The sequence below is a fragment of the Neofelis nebulosa genome, chromosome 12, assembly GCF_028018385.1.
Source record: "Neofelis nebulosa isolate mNeoNeb1 chromosome 12, mNeoNeb1.pri, whole genome shotgun sequence".
Taxonomy (NCBI): domain Eukaryota; kingdom Metazoa; phylum Chordata; class Mammalia; order Carnivora; family Felidae; genus Neofelis; species Neofelis nebulosa.
Window position 1 is genome coordinate 85,114,805 of NC_080793.1, and position 19,132 is coordinate 85,133,936.

The 19,132-nt window shown below is 47.0% G+C and overlaps 1 protein-coding gene across 2 annotated transcripts in view; it reads left to right on the forward strand.

Moving 5' to 3' along the window:
- The first annotated feature begins 12,996 nt into the window (after window positions 1–12,996).
- The window catches only part of DMRT1 (doublesex and mab-3 related transcription factor 1), a 111,176-nt gene continuing 105,040 nt past the window's right edge, over window positions 12,997–19,132 (forward strand). Inside the window, exons 1-2 of one of the 2 annotated variants that reach the window (XM_058695775.1) lie at window positions 12,997–13,533; window positions 17,207–17,390. In XM_058695775.1, the coding sequence (XP_058551758.1) occupies window positions 13,171–13,533; window positions 17,207–17,390 (547 nt within the window). In that variant the 5' untranslated portion in view covers window positions 12,997–13,170. The remainder of the gene's footprint in view (window positions 13,534–17,206; window positions 17,391–19,132) is intronic. The other variant, XM_058695776.1, reaches the window with a different exon arrangement.

Here is a 19,132-nt window from a genome sequence, read left to right on the forward strand (position 1 = left end):
ATCAATGCAGTGGGCACAGCCCTACGACAGACTATCAGGGAATAATCTCAAAATATGTCCAGCGAGGGGCACCTGGCTGGCTCAATTGGAAAAGCATGCAACTCTTGATCTTGGGGTCGTGGGTTTGAGCGCCACACTGGGTGTAGACATTACCAAAAATAAATACATAATAAACTTAAAATACATATATGAACAAAAGCCATGCACCAAAGCGTGTAAAATATGCTACCACAAAAAAAAAAAAAAAGTGTGTGGGGGGAGAGTAGAGAATAAATACATGCACTTACGCGTGCGTGTGCACACACACACACACACAGACACGAGGCATTTACTTGTGTATGCACCCAATAACTGCAAGAAATCTCAAAAATTTTAAAAACTGGTTGCCTGTGTGGAGGGGAACTTGGTGACTGGGGACAGAGGCAGGAAGGAACTTCATTCTCCGGCTTTTTGAATCTTTTAACTTCGGAACCATGGGACTGTATTATCTATTCAAAAATACATATCTATTTTATTTTTTTAAGTTTATTTTTTTTATTTTCAGAGAGATAAACAACAGTAGAGTGGCAGCGCGTGCGCGTGCTTGAGAGAGAGAGAGAGAGAGAGAGAGAGAGAGAGAGAGAGAGAGAGAGATGGAGAGGGAGAGGGAGAGGGAGAGGGAGAGGGAGAGGAAGAGAGTATTCCAACCAGGCTCTGGTCATGAGATCATGACCTCAGCTGAAATCAAGAGTCAAACGCTCAAAGGAATGAGCCAACCAGGTGCCCCCAAAATACGTATTTATTTTAAAATTCACTCCTTCATTGAACAAACATTGAATGAGCTACTAGGACATCACAGGTCCTGGTCCAGGTGATGGAGGCACAGCTGTGAACAGGACCAAACAAAAACACGAAAGGACTGTCATAGACTTCATACCCCTTGTTTCTCAGAGTCCAAAAGACCAGCTCAAAGGCAGCCCTTCTGCCACCCATTCTAACTCTATGACGAGCAGGAATCTTCCTCTCCTTTCCTCTCTGATCTGCAACAGCATTTTTTGGTCTGCATCACATGTAAACCATGAATTACCTGCCCCCTTTGTTTTGTTTGCTGCGGCTTCAGAAAAGCTCATTGTAAATCACCCTAATTAAGTTGCTATCGCCGTTCACACTGTTAACCCTAAAAATAAACTTTAACGAGTTTATTTGCGAACATCAGAGAATTGCAATCCAGCAAACACAAGCAACCGGAAAACAATAGGCAACGCTGAGAATAACTGGGAGAAACACCTTTTTATAGAGGAAAGGGGGGCGTTGGGCGGGGCTGTAATAAGCAAAGCGTCCATTGGGATAAACTGGGAGTTTGAAGTATACTGGCTCCTCATTGGCTGGGTTGTGACCGTCTCCCATTGGCTGGGCCGTTCCAGGACAAGGAGAAAACCTTCCCTCCTCCCGCCGGAATAGTCAAGTACAGGCTTGTACCTGCGGGGAATGCAAGGTACTGTCTCTTCCCGTTGGGGTCTGCAAGTGGCAGGGTGCCAGAGCCCGGAACCCAATGCGGAGCTTTGGGACCCTGAAATCAAGACCTGAGCTAAGATCAAGAGTCAGTCGCTTAACTGAGCCACCCAGGTGCCCCTTCTCAACTCCATTTTATTTATTTGTTTGTTTGTTTATGAGAGAGAGCATGAGCATGGGAGGGGGCAGAGGGAGAGAGAGAGTGAATCCAGGCAGGATCCGCCCTCAGTGCAGAGCCTGACGCAGGGCTCAGTACCACCACCCTGAAATCATGACCTGAGCCGAAATCAAGAAGTCAGTTAACTGGTTGAGCCACCCAGGAGCCCGGATAGACTTCCTTAATACACGTCCAGTAGAGCCCTTGATTTACGTGTCTGTCTCCCCTGGTAATCGCGAGCTGGGGCAAGAGAGGGTTTATGTCATGTTCTTCCTTCAACCCACCAGCCAGCAGGGGCTTGGCAGGGAGAGACCCTGAGGGGTAAAGACTGGAGCCCCATTTTGTGTGTGTGTGTATATATATATATATATATATATATATATATATATATATAGTATTTAATGTTTAGTCATTTTTGAGAGGGAGAGTGAGCGAGCAGGGGAGGGGCAGAAAGAGAGGGAGACACAGAATCTGAAGCAGGTTCCAGGCTCTGAGCTGTCAGCACAGAGCCTGATGCAGGACTTGAACTCACAAACCCTGAGATCATGAGCCAAAGTCAGACACTTAAGGGACTGAGTCACCCAGGCACCCCTGGAGCACGATTTTAAACCAAGCCTGCTGTCCACAGAAGACTTTCAGTGTACCTCCAAATGTGTTTTCCCAGTTGGAAATACTGTCATTTGTTTTTTAAGTCATACTGGGAGTCTCAAAAAAAAAAGAAAAAGAAAGAAACAAAGAGAGAGAAAGAAAGAAAGAAAGAAAGAAAGAAAGAAAGAAAGAAAGAAAGAAAGAAAGAAAGAAAGAAAGAAAGAAAGAAAAAGAAAATCCATAGCAGGGATTCATACTCTTTTTAGGTAACAGGACTAAATAGTAAATATTTTAAGCTTTGTGAGCCATGTGGCCTCTGTTGCCACTCCTGGCCCCTGCCCTCCTATCTCTGAAGCAGCTACGAGCCAGTACATAAAGGAGTGAGTGGAACTGTGTTCCTATAAAACTTTATTTACAGACACCGAAATTGGAATTTCATGTAATTTTATGTACCACAAAGCTTGTACTTTTGATTTTCTCAGACATTTAAAAATGTATAACCCCGGGGCACCTGGGTGGCTCATTCGGTTAAGCAACCACCTCTTGATTTTGGCTCAGGTCATGATCTCACAGTTCATGGGTTCAAGCCCAGCATAAGGCTCTTTGCTGATGGCAGGGAGCCTGCTTGGGATTCTCTCCCTCTCTGTCTCTTCCCTTCCTCCACTTGTGCTCTCTCTCTCTCTCTCTCTCTCAAAATAAATAAAGCTTCAGAAAAACGTAGAACACATTCTTAGCCCACTGGCTATACAAAACATACAGTTACCTGAATTTGGCATATGGGGATATAGCTGGAGGACCCCTGGCCCTAAAGGATTTTTTTTCCCCTTCTTCTAAGAAGACTTGGGGGAAGTCCTTTTTCCAAGAACCGGTAAAATTAGAATCGCCATATTTGGCCAGTTAAAATACAGAAATTCGACCTGTTTCTGTGTTGAAATTCAATCTCAGATAAACAAGGGTAATATTTTTTAGTGTAAGTATGTCCCATGCAATATTTATGTATTTTATCTGGCTCCCCTGCTTAAGAGAGTATTGGTCGTATTCTCTGGGTATGAGGCTACCAATCCCACCCTCTCGTCCCACCACCTGTCACCTCCAAGACCACTGTGCTGGTGCCTACCTCCCACGTGGAGACCACTTTCAGCACACAGCTGTGCGTGTGGGGGGAGGGGCGGGGGAGGACACACAGACACTACCTGTCAATCACTGTGGAGGAGGGGCTCTTCTGGGCAGGAAATAGGGCCTGAAAGGGAGCAGGAGGAAGCTTCCTTGCCCCACCCAGGACCCCCCACCCCCCACACCGGTGCATGTGTGCAAGATGACCCAGTCCTGTGGGGCAAACATACTGGCTCGCAGAGGCACTGTGTAAAGATGATGCCTGTCTTGCGGTGGCAAACATGGCCGCGGGCTGGTGGAACCCTAGAGGGTGACCCTTCCCTTGGGAGTCCCCAGGAACTGGGGTGTGTGCAAGCAGGGGTGTGGCCATTTATGGCACTCTGGGGTTATTTCCTTGTTTGCCCCAGCTTCTCTGAGTATTTTTTGTAATGTTTATTTATTTTTGAGAGAGAGAGGGAGAAAAAAAAAACGCAAGTGGGGGAGGGAAGAAAGAGAGGGAGGCACAGAATCTGAAGCGGCTTCACGCACAGAGCCGGAAGTGGGGCTCCAACCCACGAGCCCTGAGATCATGACCTGAGCTGGAGTCGGATGCTCAACCAACTTAGCCACCCGGGTACCCATTTTCTGAGTATTTGTAAATAATAATAAATTAAAAGTACTCCATCCTTGTCTCAGGAAGATTCCTAAAGGCAAAGAAGGGCTTTGTGTGCCTCCTGAGTCTACTGAAAGCAAGAGAGATGTGTCCATTAGGAATGCCCATCCAAGTAGGTCAGTGAGGAATGATGGGGGCTGGAGGAAGTGCGCACCGTGGGGACAAAAATTTCCAGGACAGAGTAGAGGCTGCCTGAATGTCCCCATCATGAGACAGCCCCGTTTCCCCCTTTGGAAGGTGTGATTCTAGTTTGTACCTGTCTACCACCCCTTCCTGATTTGGTTCATTAATCCCAATGCTTCTCTCCTGAAAGCCTGCTTCTTCCAAGAAGCCCCCCAGCACCCCCTCCAGTCTTCAGTGTGTTTGTCTTCTAAACTCCTTAGTGCTTAATGTCATCCTCCGTTTGGGGATGAATCCTACACTAACTCACGACCTTTCCTGAGCTGAACGGTTACTGATGTTTTCTTTGGTGAAATATTTTACACATTTGTCCTGTTTTCTGAGCACCGGATACATGCTTTATAGTGTTCTGAAGTCACATTTGGTTAGGGGTGTTCTGACCCTTCAAGTCATAGTAGCCAACTGTGACAATAACCATATACAGTAATCAACTTGAAGCAACATTTATGAAAGTAGTATAGAAATGTATAATTATTTCTTTTGCCATTTTAGACTTACAGGTCATTTTAAAATAATTTGTGTTAATAATTGCAATCAGTAGGCTCAGTCTAATTGTTGGCATCCAGTAACACAGTCATCCTCACTCTCTAGCTTCTTGGCTAGAAGATTCTAGAATAGAAGATTCCTTCTTGAATTAGACAAATTTTTGTTTTTATACCAGATTTCTAAAACTTACTGTAGTTTTCTTCCATTTGCTGGGAAAGGAGAACCCTGACAAGGCCTTCTTTGGGGGAAAACAACAACAACAATACCACAAAGTTTGCTAAAGGACATAATAACTGATCTATGTGTCTACTAAAGGTTTCAATTTTTAAACTTTGAATCAGCCACAAAATAATTCATTTTACTATTCTCAACGGCTTCTGCCTCCTGAAATGGCCCGTGGTAAAAATCCAAGTATACTTACATTGTTATTTATCTTGGCAGTATTTGCACTCTGAATCTATCTGTTTATCTTCTTTTTATTTTGGTAGCAAACTCACAAATTGGCCAGAGAGTGGCCATTGAACCCCATGGGAAATGTATCTGAGCACCTTTGTTGATATACATTTTAACTTCCGATTCATTTGAAACTCTTAAATGAAAAGTTATTTCAAGATTTGTGATTACTGTTTCCTCTGGTCTTTTAAATCTGTGATGGCAGAAGGCACAGGAAAACCCTTGCAAGAGCCTCCGTTTACCAGAGCAGTAGCTGTATAAGAAAGTACTTAAATAGACAGTAATTTCAGGGGGATTATTAACATGAAAAAGTAGGGGCACCTGGGTGTCTCAGTCGGTTAAGCATCTAACTATTGATTTCAGCTCAGGTAATGATCTCACAGTTTGTGAGTTTGAGCCCCGACTCAGGCTCTGTGCTGATAATGCACAGCCTGCTTGGGATTGTCTCTGCCTCTCTCTGTGCCACTCCCCAACTTATATGTGTGCACGCTCTCTCTCTCTCTCTCTCTGGAAATAAATTTTTAAAAAGTTTTTTTAATTTGACACTTTTTTTAAATGTTTATTTTTGAGAGAGAGTTGGGGGGGGGGGGGCACAAGCGGGGGAGGGACAGAGAGCGAGGGAGACACAGAATTTGAAGCAGGCTCCAGGCTCTGAACTGTCCGATGCAGGGCTCAAACCCATGAACCATGAGATCATGACCTGTGCCAAAGTTGGACACCACCGACTGAGCCACCAGGCGCCCCTAGACACCTTTGATTTTAAAGTATTTTATTTTTAGGGGCTCCTGGGTGGTTCAGTTGGTTAAGTGTCAAGGTCTTGATTGGCTCAGGTGATGATCTAATGGTTCGTGAGTTGGAGCCCAGCAACAGGCTCCGTGCTGACAGCTCAGAGCCTGGAGCCTGCTTTGGATTCTGTATCCCTCTCTGCCCCTCCCCTGCTCATGTTCTGTCTCTCTCAAAAAAAAATAATAAATAAATAAACATTGAAAATAAATTTAAAGTTTTTTATTTTTTTATTTTATTTTGAGAGAGAGAGAGAGAGAACAAGCTGGGGCGGGGCAGAGAGAGAGAGAGAGAGAGACAATCCCAAGCAGGCTTCATGCTATCCGCACAGAACCCCTCATGGGGCTTGAACCCATAAACTCTAAGATCATAACCTGAGCTGAAATCACAAGTTGGACACCTAACTGACTGAGCCACCCAGGTGCCCCGGTGTACTGTTTTCTCTCCCCACCAAAATAAATTTTATAAAATAAATTTTTGGGGCCTAATATTTTATTTTTTTTAAGCTTTTAAAAATTTTTTTATTTTAAATTCTAGTTAGTTAACATACAGTGTAATATTAGTTTCAGGTGTAGAATTTAGTGATTCAGTAATTCTATACATTCCTTAGTGCTCATCATGATATGTGTACTCTTCAATTCCCATCCAAAATAAATATTTTTAACCAAATTTCTTCTTGACATTTTAAACAATTGATCCTACAAGAAAAACTTACAATGGCAAGCCATTTTTTTTCTTTAGCTTAATATAAAAGGGTCAAGATGCTGCTGACAATTTCGGAACAGCAATTAAGACTGAAAAATCCTCTATAGTTATCTTCAAAATACATTTTTAAATTTCTCTGGATGATGAGTATTTTTTTCTGGATCACTTCATTTGACTATCAGGTTAAGTAATTTTTTCCCCCACATAACTTAAGCTTTCCCTTCATTTTTTTAAATTTTTTTTTTTTTTTAATTTTAGAGAGAGAAAGAGGTGGGGGGGGGGGGAAGGGCAGAGAGAGAGAATCTCAAGCAGGCTCCACACTCAGCCCAAAGCCGGTCTTGGGGCTCCATCCCAGGACCCTGGGATCATGACCAAAGCGGAATTCAAGAGTCAGGCTCTCAACCTACTGAGCCACCCAGGTGCCCCAAGCTTTCCCTTTAAATGTCATAACATTTACATTTTAACAATTTTTCCTGGGGGAAAAAAATCAAATATTTATATTCTTTGCTTAAACAAAGAGTAAGGACTAGAACAGGATTTAAATTTGTGTTGATGACCCACAGGGCGTTACTTGGGAAAATCAATCCTTGCATGGTCTTAGAAAATCGGACGCCCGGGGCAGGGTTGGGGGGGGGCGGGGCTCCTGCAAGCAGCAAGCCTCTGCACCGAGTTAACTCAGAGCCCCGCCTCCCGTGTGCTGTCTCCTCCCTCCCATTGGCTCCCACCTGTGCCGCTCTTCCTGCACTACCTTACTGTGTCAGTCTTCCTCGGGGACGGGTCCCAGATGCTCAGATAAGGTGGGGGGTATTGTGCCTTGTGACGGATGTTAGCTACTCAGAGGTTCCATCACTTAATTCCAAGTTCCAGGCGGGGCTCCTAATTACTGACTTTGTCAGGACCTGTTTACTCAGGAAGAATTAGCAGCCTGTCCAGATCCCAAAACCTGCCTCCTAGTTCCCCTCATGTCCCCTCTGTGCTTCAAGATTCCTCCTGTGGAATTCTGAAACACCTGCTCACACCCAGATCGTGCTTATTCTCTTGCAGGCACCAAACTCAGCCCTTGATGTATGGTAGTCACTGCATCATTACAATTCTCAGATCCTCTCCAATTTCCAGATGAAGAGAGGGAGGCTCAGAGACATTAAGTGGTTCGTTCAAATCACACAGTAATTAGCAGACCCACCATTTTTATTCCCCAAACACCTCAAGGACAAAAACCTTCATCATTCTCCGTTTGCCTATAGGATAGAAGCCAAATTCCTCACTGGCAGGCAAGGTGCCACGCTATCTTTCCAACCTTATCTCCTGCTGGGCTCCAGCTTGACTCCTCTGTTCCAGACTGGCATGCCTGTGCCCTCTCCCCCAACCCACAGGCTCACTCCCCGTGTCCAGCCTTCCATCCGTTGTTCCCACGACCTAGAAGGTCCTGTTTTCTCCTTTGTGCCTGCTCACATCCTGCGTGACTGCAGGCCATGGGGCAGTGTGGTCTTAATGGCAGGCCCCCCTGCATCCCGTGCCTCAGGTTCTATTGCTCTCATTCCTCCTTAGACTCCTACTGTTCATACCGGTCGCTGGGTCATTGCCCACACACAGATGCACACCAAGGCTTTAGTTCAGGCCAGTAGACTCAGGGCTCCACGCTTGACCCTTGAGCTGAGTATTTTGACTGGTATAGTATCTAGCTTCATATATTTGGTTAGAAGCACCACAGAGAATTTTCCTTCTAATCTATTGTACGAAGACCTCAGGCAAAGACTGCTTCCTGTGGACAAAATGCAAAAAGATGAAATTTATCATTGGTGCTTTCTAATATAGCTCCCCCCGCTAAATTATACTAGCGTGTGGAAGGTTAGACGTGTATGTACCCTGCTTTCTCCCTACTCTTTTTTCTTTCCAATACGGAAATAACAATAACAACAATAATGATAATAATGATAATAATAATAATAACCCTATTACTGGGAACCAGATACTTTCCTAAGCACTTCATGAGTATTAACTAATTTAGTATTCCTAACAATCCTTTAGGCAGATATTATTATTATCCTCTTATTCTCCTATTACAGATAAACAGACTAAGACACAGAGAGGTTAAGAAACTTGTCTAAGGTCACACAGCTGGGATTCAAAGCTAGGCATTTCATTATGATGCTATACTGCCTCGCTCATAAAATAATGTATTTTTTTTTCTGATGGTGAAAGTAATGCCTCCTAAGCACTTATAACAATCAGATAGTAAAGTGTAAGCACCACTGAGCTATAGTAGTTAGAAAGCAAAACACATAATAATTTTTTGTGAAATGAGCTTAGTTTCTGAATTATTATTTTTTTCAATGTTTATTCTAGAGAGAGAGAGAGAGAGAGAGAGAGAGATCACGAGTGGGGAAAGGGCAGAGAGAGAGAGAGGGAGACACAGAATCTGAAACAAGCTCCAGGCTCTGAGCTGTCAGCACAGAGCTCAGCTCTCATGAACTGAGATCATGACCTGAACCGAAGTCTGACGCCTAATTGAGTGAGCCACCCAGGTGCCCCTAGTTTCTGAATTCTAATGCTAAGAGTGCTGGCAAATTGGGGTTGACCACGGGACTGAGGCTGCACCAGCTCAGCCCAAACCTGGATGCCAGCTCTTACCATACAGTCATGGAAAAGAGACAGAATGGAGGGTTCCAGAATCTGGATGGACTTTGCAAAATTATAAAATAAAAACAAACTATAAGATTATCACCCATAATCCTGTAACCCAGGGAGAACTAAATAGCCTATCAAACAGATCTAAATCCACATTAGTTTCTATTTCAGAAATGGAACCACATTGTATATCATGGTGTTTTTGTTTGTTGCCTTTCAGCTCAAAATTATAAACAGCTTCATTGAGCTATAATTTATATACATAAAATTCTCTTGTTTTAGTCATACCGATAATTTTAATAAATTTGCAGAACTTTGCAACCATTACCACAATACTATTTTATTTTTTAAATGTTTTATTCATTTTTGAGAGAGACAAAGAGAGTGAGAGAGCAAGCAGGGGAGGGGCAGAGAGAGAGGGAGACACAGAATCCAAAGCAGGCTCCAGGCTCTGAATTGTCAGCACAGAGCCGGACGCGGGGCTCGAACCCACGAACCGTGAGATCATGACCTGAGCCAAAGTCGGACGCTTAACCTACCAAGCCACCCAGGCGCCTCTACCACAACGCAATTTTAGACCGTTGCATCACCCCCGAAAGACCCCTTATACCCGTTTGCACTTCCTTTTCATCCCTCCCCCAGCTCCTGGTGAATGCTCGTCTATCTTCTCTATATTGATTTGCCTCTTCTGGACATTTGATATAAATGGGAACATACGATATGTGGTATTTTGAATCTTTTCCTTAGCATGTTTTCTAGGTTCATTCTTGCTTCAGCATGTATCACTATTGTCATCCCTTTTGATGCCTGGATAATATTCCATTGTATGCATATACCATATTTTGTTTATCCATTCATGTGTTGATGAATTGGGATTCTTTACAATGAATAATGCTGCTGTGGATATTCATGTCCGGGGATTTGTTTGGACTCATACTTTCACGTCTCTGCGGTAGATATCTAGGGGCGAAATCATTTGGTCACATGGTAAAGCTTTCCAAAATGGCTATGCCATTTTACATTCCCACCAGCACTATATCAGAATTCTGGTTTCCCTACATCCTACCCAGTACTTGCTACTGTCCATGTTTTTGACCACAGCCATCTTCGTGGGTGTGAGGTGATACCTCGCTGTTGTTTTGATTTGCATTTCCCTGGTGACTAACGATACCAAGCATCTTTCCATGTGCTTACTGGCCATTCAAATAGTTTTCTTCGGTGAAATGTCCATTCAAAATGTTGCCCATTCTTCGACTGGGTGTCTCTTTATTATTGAATCTCAAGAGGTTTTTTTTTTTTTTTTTTTTTTTATGTATTCTAGATACAAGTCCTTTATTAGGTATGATTTCCAAGTATTTTCTCCCAGTCTGTGGCTTTTCAGTTTCTTAGAGGCACAAAGATTTTTGAATTTTGATAAAGTCAGTTTAGCTTTTTTTTTTTTTTTGGCTCTTATCACTTGTGATTTGGTGTCATATCTAAGAAGTCTTTGCCTAACCCTGCCACGTTTTAGAACAGGCTTCCCCACCTCCACCGCTCATCAGTATGTCTTCGCCATGTTTCTACCTCAGTACATAGAGATCTGCATCATCAGCCTTCATAGATCTGGTTTCTGGAAAGAGGGGTGGGAAGAAAGGAGACAAGAAGGCCAGGCCACTCGGAATATCCAGAGCCACTCGGCTCATCCTTGGGAGCTCCCTACTTTCCTTTTGGATCATCTTGCGCCTGGTACCTCCTCTGTGGTTTGTGAATAAAAACTTTATTAGGCCGTTAGCTTCATCACATTTTATGTGTTAGCACCTTGGTCGCACAGATTCCTAGCCTCAACGTTTCTGTAGCCTTAAACCCCTCCATCACAGATCCCAGGGATGGGCGGCTCCCCTGTAACATGGGATTTGACAGTCACTGCTTCCAGCATTTACTCCATTCTCTAAAACTGGATTGGCCTTTGGGAATAATTCTGCTCTAGCTAATGTATTAAAGTATAAATGTATGGAAAAAGATAAATAAATGGTACCTAACAGCAATTGGCCTGTGTGTTTTAATGGCAGTATTCCTCCACAAACTGGTGGTGATCACGTAACAGGTTCCAGAACGAGATGATTGGTTGCATCCTGGCCTCTGTCCGGAATAGAGCTTCACTGACTCGATGGGTAGGGTATGAGGGATTATGTAAAGCTAGAAGCTTCTTTAGAAAATAATTTGCAGCCAGAGAACACTAATGGAGAATGTGAAAAATGCTCATTTGCTAAGTGAGGATAATCAGATAACCACCTCGATGAAAAGCCAAGTAGGGTGGGTTCCATCCTTTGCAGACCTAACCCCCCCCCCCCATGGGGGCCCAGAGTTTGGAACCTGAGAACTAATACTGGAGAAAACAAGGAGAGTGGGGGGAGGGCAATGTTAGGGCAGCCAGTCCCCTGGCTGGACAATGGCTGTTGTGGGGTTAGGGAGGTGTCACCAAGTAAACAGGTAGGTAAAGGACCAACAACAGTCCTCCATGCTGGGTGGAAACTCTATGAGGCTGAGAAATGCAGAGGGAGGTCATTCAAAGTCCTCTAAGACACAGCGTTAGGTTTTTTAACTTTTGGTTTTCACAAGGCAAACAATACCAAACCACTGCAGGGGCCAGCTGCTGTTTGCATGGAATATACTGGGATACTAAGAAACAGGGAGACCCGCTGGGAGCTACTGCAGATCCAGACAAGGGAAGGGCTGGTGTTCCAGGGACACGTGGGTGTGTAGGAAGAAATGATCTGCGGGCCTTGGGAAGGGATTTGCTGTACCTGTGAACAGAGAGGAAACACACATGGGTGGGGTGGGGGTGGGGAGAAGGCTGTAAGATGACTGACGGTTTTTAGAGGGATAATTACAGTGAATGCACAGATCTTAAGTGTGGGATGACTTTTGAGAAATATCTACATCTGTTAAGCACACCCCACCCCCATCGAGGTTTTTTTAAAGGCTGAATTTCACGTGCCTGCAGATCCTATGTGAAGCTGCCTCAAGGCAAGAAGCTGTATGCCCCCAAAGTGAGAAGCGACAAGAGCTGGAGCTATAGATTTGAAAGTTATCTGGAGCCAGCAGGTGGAAATCCTGTGAACGAATGAACAGAAGTGCACGAAGGGATAACTGGAGAACAGAAAGGCCCAACTTTTGGTGCCATCGAGCCCCACACAGTGAGAGTCTCATTTGCTGATTAAGTGCAGAGACTTCTCTTTTCTCAGGCCTTCAATCTCATACGTTGTTCTCTTAAGTGAGACAGAAGGCGCTTTCCTTTCCGAGTTGGCTTCTGCCAACCTCTGCCTTACCCAACTAACTTGGAGAATGGGGGAAGGGAGCGAGAGAACCCCACCGGGTGGTCTCCATCTCCTCCAAGCAGCTTGCACGACCAGGATGCACAACTACGCCCTCGCCCTGGGGAGCTGAGCTTCCTGCTGGTGCAGCGCGCTTTCGCACCTGGGCAGGCACAGAGATCGCAGGATCCCCGCGGCTCTGCATCTCTGGCTGCACTTGCAGCCACCCTGCAGCAGTGCCCTCGGCGTTTGCAGCCAGTGCAAGCTAGCTCGCGGCCGGAACGCTAGGGCCAGAGTTGGGGGGCGGTGGGCGTGGCTGCATTCCCTCTCGCCTTCTCCCGCCCAGGCAATCCCGGGAACGTTCTGAAAAGTATCTAAAAGTTGGGCGCCGCGCGCGCGCGCGCGCCAAAAAAAAAAAAAAAAAAAAAAAAAAAAAAGGCACAACCTCCTCCCTCCCCACTCCCGCCAGTCTGAGCGTTGTGTGGCTCGACCTCGCCACTCCCGCTGCACCTCCGGCTGCGGCGCGCACGCTTTCTGCGCCTTCTGCTCCCGAGCCTCGCCGTCGGCTGGGCTCTTTCCTTGCAGCCGGCTCCAGACCAGAGAGGAGTCCAGAGGGTCCTAGCACTTCTCTTTGGGGCACCATGCCCAACGACGAAGCATTCAGCAAGCCTTCGGCACCGTCGGAGGCCGGGGCACCCCCGCAGGGCAAGACGGGGGGCTTCGGCAAAGCGGCAGGACCGCAGCTAACTAGCACCGGTGGTGCGGGAGCCGGGGGCAGCGGCGGCGGCGGCGGAGGCGGCGGCTCGGGCTCCGGCTCCGGCTCCGGGTCGTCGGGCATGGGCTCCGGGGGCAAGAAGTCCCCGCGGCTGCCCAAGTGCGCGCGATGCAGGAACCACGGCTACGCGTCGCCGCTCAAGGGCCACAAGCGCTTCTGCATGTGGCGGGACTGCCAGTGCAAGAAGTGCAACCTGATTGCCGAGAGACAGCGCGTGATGGCCGCGCAGGTGAGTGCGGGCGTCCAGGAACAGAGGGATCAGCCCCGAGCTTAAAGTCCCTCGAACGAGGCGGGCGCCACGCGGTCCAGGGGTTCTGGAGGGAGGCCGTGGGGCTCGCTGACGGCCGCGGGGCCCAGGCTTCCCAGCTACGCGACGCGCCACACCACCCTTGGACGACCGGGAGTCGTCTCCGATCCGGCCCGCGGAGGGGGGAGGTGCGGGCTTTGCCCGAGGCCCGGGGATCCCTGATCTCTCCCTTAAGTAGAGTTGCGGGGTTCGCCCCTTTGGGGGTCCCCAGGATCTCAGCCCTTTTTCAGAGCAGAGAGTTGCTGGGTTTGCGCCGTTCGGAGTCTCGGGATCCCCGACCCCGCCCTCTAGCAGACAGTTGAGGGGTTCGCCACTTCGGGCGTTCCCAGAATCCATCCCTAGGATGGCTGATCCTTTCCAAGCAGTACGTTTCAGGGCTCGCTCTGTCCCGGAGTCCCTGGATCCCTGACCCCGTCCTCCAGGAGAGTTGCGGGGTTCGCGCCTTCGGGGGTCCCCAGAATTCCTTGGATCTCTGATGGTTTTCTTGGAGCACAAGAGGTGCAGGGTTCGCCTCTTGGGGGGTCACCAGCATCCCCACGATCTCTGATCCCGCTTTCAGAGCAGAGAGTGTTGGGCGGCCAACCCGCCCGCGGTCCCGAGGATCTCCGACCTCGCTGTTCGAGCACAGAGTTGGGGAACCCACCCCGGTCCGGAGGCCCTAGGATCCCCGCCCCCGAGCAGAGACTAGCTCTCACTTTGGGGAGGGTGCTGGAGGGCTCCCGCTCGGCAGACTGCGGGGGGCGGGGGGGGGGGGGTGCAGCACGGAGGTCACAGCGGCCGCCGCTCTTTCGTGTACCGCGCGGGTGGCGAGATCCTTCTGGAAAAGGCGCTGCAGCGCGCGTGGTCCCCGCGCACCTCCAGGCGCCCTTCCCAAGCTCGCCGCCCGCGGGTCCGCGCCACGCGCATCAGCCATTTTGAGCCGCGGAAATTTTACTAGCGTTTCAACTTTTGCCGCCTGGACCTGGCCTACTCAGGTCTAAGTTCCTTTGAGTCTGTTTTAAAGCACTCTTAAGGATATTTGAAAATCAGCTCAGGGGAGAAAATGGCAAGGGTTTAAGGGTAGATCTGTAGTTCTTTTTTTTTTTTTTCTAAAGCATCCCAAGCAGGACAGTTTAGCGTCTTCAACGGAAATAGCGTCCTTGGTATCCTGAAAGGATTTTTAGGGGAGAATAATATACATTCTTTCCAGCTAAAATTTGTTTCATCCTTTTAAGACCGTTTATTTAAGATTAAAAGATACCAAAGAAATGTTTACTAACGATGCGCTACTTTTGACTGGGATCGTGTAGATATCCTCCGTGGAGAAGAACTCCTATAAGCGATTTAACAAGACGGTGCTTTTTATATCCGTCTGAATTTTGCAAATGTCTCTCAAATTGGTTGCATGTTGCCTTCACGGGTCGCGAGTGGACACGCAGGTTATTTTCCTTCGTTTTCTTATGGGTTTTTAGCTTAGTCTGGAGTGGGTGAAGAGAGAACACTGATGGAGGGTTAAAATGCATCCCCGTGAGCTTACTGAGAAAGACTTAGGGGCATTGAAGTTATGTTTGTAGGTAGAAAAATATTCTGAACGTTTAGTTGTTAGCTTAAATATTTAGTGTGGAGAGTATGCTTGAGAGGGGAATTGTCCTCAAAATATAATTAAAAATCTGTATTGAAATAGGGCCATTCATTTTGAATAAGCTTTCTTATTAAAAGGGGCACCAACTTGGAAAAAGCCTGTTTGCTTATGTTAAAAACAAAAACGACGCAGGGTTACTGTTATAATATGAAACTTCAGCATTTTCTGCACCAGAAAGCTTGCACTGTGCTACATGAAATCCTTTAAAATTTCCCATAACAGCCATTCTTTTGTTCTGAGTGTGTGAAATTGAACTTAAATATGACCTTCAAGTGGTAGTGTTTTAATCAATTGCCCCACCTTTCTGGATTAAATAACATTTCTTTAAGATCTTTGAGAGGTCTTCTCTGTCCCTCTCCTGCTCGCCTTCTCTCTCCCTCCCTCTCAAAATAAATAACTTAAAAAAGTAAGTAAAATATTTGAGAGGTCTTTAAGAGTGTCCTTAGTTTATGGCGTATATAATAAACACCCTGTGCATTTTGTGCAGGCATGGGATTTGTGTAAATTGGGGTATAAGCATGCATTGACGTATTTCAGAAATCTGTGGGTATTTTTTGCTGTTGTTGCTGCTGTTTCCATGAAATCTTTCATATTCTGTTTCTAAACTTAGTTATTAATGGAGAATCTAAGACTTAAGGTTAGTCGTTTTATCTTGATTATTTAAGGATTTTGTTTTGTAAGTTGAGGATTCTTGTTGTGAGTGAAATTATTTTCAAGTTAATCAGTTTGCTAAATGTGGACTACAGTTTTCCTAAAACAATATATAAATCGTAACTGTGTTTCTCGTGTTAACCATTTGGATTTCGACTTTGGGTTTATAGTTGGGCCGCTGAGGTAGAGATATTTTACTTTCTCATTTCGCTCTTACCAATAGTCCAGTTTCAACAGAAATACTCCTCTTTTGTTACGTGTAGGAGGCAAAAGCACTTTACTTCTTCTATTTGCTTTACACTTTTCCCCCCCACCGAACCTTTAACAATGTTATTTAAAAGCAGATAAATTGAAGAGGGACCCTGAGGAGTCTCTCTCCTAGGTTAGGTCCCTTACACCCTCACTTCCGGCTCCTTCCTTCCAGCCTGTCCTCTGCCTTTCTTTCCCCCTGCAGCCTCTCCCTTCCCTTCCTTTCCCCAGGGACCTCAACACAGTGTTCCAGCCCCTTCCTCCCATTTTGGCTCTGCGTGCTCCTCCATTCCAGAGATCAGGGCCCTGTGGGGTTTCCTGGGCAGCCCCTGCCTTTCCCACCTACCCTGCTCCCCTGTGCTATGTTGTTCTGACCCTTCCTTCTTGCCGGTCCAGGCGTTCCTCATTCTGTCCTTCGAGGCCCTGTTCCAGTACCACTTCTGGCTGATTCTTGCACTCAAAGCCATCTCTGTCTCCAGAGTCCTGCTGTGGGGGTCGATGTGTCCCTGTCCTGTGGTGTTTGCCACATTGCGTGGTGAGTTGTGGCTGCCCATGTGCACCTCCTGCTTCTGCTTTTCAACAGTGAGTACCTTGGGATGGTGGACTCCAATCTCGCTGAATCTTGCTGGTTGCTGTTCCCAGCATGGCGGCCTTTTATGTGTGGAGAGAAGGAGTGACCTCACTCTCCTTCCTTCCTGTTCTACCCTCGCTGACTTCTCTTCAGATTGAACAACTCTGCTTGGCTGACTCTACGGGTGTCCCCCACCCCCACCCCCACCCTGCCCATCCTCCCTGGCCAGGCTCATTTCCTGCTCCTTTACATAGTCCTAGGTGTAAGGGACAGGCTGTGACCTACCGTGGGCTCTAAACCACCTTCCACTTTGGCTGCACCTCCTAGGTACCGGGGTGGCTTTCTTTTGCAAGGAATGAGAGGATTTTGGGCCTCCGTCCTGAAGCCCCTAAATCAGCACGCCTGGGGGGGACGGGGGCCTGGTGGTTGTGGCACAGCTGTGCTGTCCAGGTGACGGGGGTTGGGGGGTGCAGGAGGGCTGACCTGCTGCCCTGTGCTTGCAGGTGGCCCTGAGAAGGCAGCAGGCCCAGGAGGAGGAGCTGGGGATCAGCCACCCCATCCCGCTGCCCAGCGCTGCCGAACTGCTTGTCAAGAGAGAGAGCAATGGCAACAACCCGTGCCTGATGACCGAGAGCAGCAGCCCCTCGCAGCCGGGGCCGGCCAGCACCCCCACCACTGCCGCATCAGGTAAGGGGCCTGAGGCGCATGTGGTCGCCTTGCCGGCCAGGACGGAAGAAGGGCCGCGGTCCACGAAAATGGTCTCGGGACTGGCCTGCGCCACGCGTCACATCCAGAACGTAAGCGGTCTCCCTCTGTGGGTCTGTTTTTGGCTGCCTCACGAAGGAGATGGCCAGGAATTCTCAAATTGGAAGTCTGGTAGCTTTGCTTTCCCATTGGCTAATAGCTAAGTCTGAATCTGGACAGAGTCAGACTCACTGGATATCAGAGGGCTGAGATCGGCCCAGAGTTCATCTCAGTCCACCCTCTGTTTTGAGGTCCTCTTGGTGGGAGGTAAAGATCCTTGTGTTCTAGAACTGTAAGTCCCATTTCTCTGGCAAGGACTGCGGTCCATTTGGGGAAAGTGTCTGCAAAGGTCCTGAGGGGTAGGAAGGTTAAGTGACCGGCTGAGTCCACTGAGCTAGAAAGTATCTGACGTGGTCCATGTGCCTCCAGAGCTCATTGTGCTAAACTGGTCTCCAAATTACCTCAGCAATCATGATGGTCTAGAGTCGCACTGTCCAGGATGGACGCCCCTTGCCAGGTGTGGCCATTTAAATTTAACCTAAGTACAGTGAAATAAGATGAAAACATGAGACCAAAGAAGGTATACAATGAGTGTTAGCGATCATTAGGGAAACACAAGTCAGAACTATAGTGAAATACCACTTTGCACCCATTAGGTTGGCGGCTCTCAAAAAAAAAAAATAAATAAAAACAAACAAAACCCCAGAAAATAACAACATTGGCAAGGATGGGAGGAAATTGGATCCTTTGTGCACTCTTCGTGGAAATGTAAAATGGTGTAGCTGACATAGAAAACAATATGGCGTTTCTTCCAAACATAGCAAAGAGAATGATCTGTGACTCAGCAGCACCTCTTCTGGGTTTGTACCCAAAAGAACTGGAAGCAGGGTCTCGTAGAGACCCCTATACTTGTACACCCACGTTGATAATAGCATTCATAATGTGGAAGCAACCCGTGTGTCCACGGACAGATGAGTGAGTAACAAAAATGTGGTAATGTGGTCTATACATATAGTGGAATGTTATTCACCCTTTAGGAGGAAGGGAATTCTAAACTTTTTTTTAACCTTTTTTTAATGTTTATTTATTTTTGAGAGAGAGAGAGAGAGACATAGTGTGAGCAAGGGAGAGGCAGAGAGAGAGAGGGAGACCCAGAATCTGAAGCAGGCTCCAGGCTCTGAGCTGTCTGCCCAGAGCCAGACGCAGGGCTTGAACCCACGAATTGTGAGATCATGGCCTGAGCCCAAATTAGACACTCAACCCACTGAGACGCCCCAAGAAGAAGGGAATTCTGCCACACACTAAGACATGGATCATCTTGAGGATATTATGCTAAGCGAAACGAGCCGGTCACAAAAAGACGGATACCGTATGGTTCTGCTTATATACTTAGAGTATCAAAATCATAGGGACAGAAAGTGGATTGGTGATTGCCAGGGGCTGGGGGGAGAAGGGAATGGCGAGTTAGTGTTCTGTGGGTGTAGAGCTGCACTTTACAAGACGCAAAGAGTGCTGGAGACAGATGGTGGCAATGGTGGCAACATTACAGAGGTGTTTAATGTCACTGAAGCGTGCATTTAAAAGTGGTTAGGCGCCTGGGTGGCGCAGTCGGTTAAGCGTCCGACTTCAGCCAGGTCACGATCTCGCGGTCCGTGAGTTCGAGCCCCGCGTCAGGCTCTGGGCTG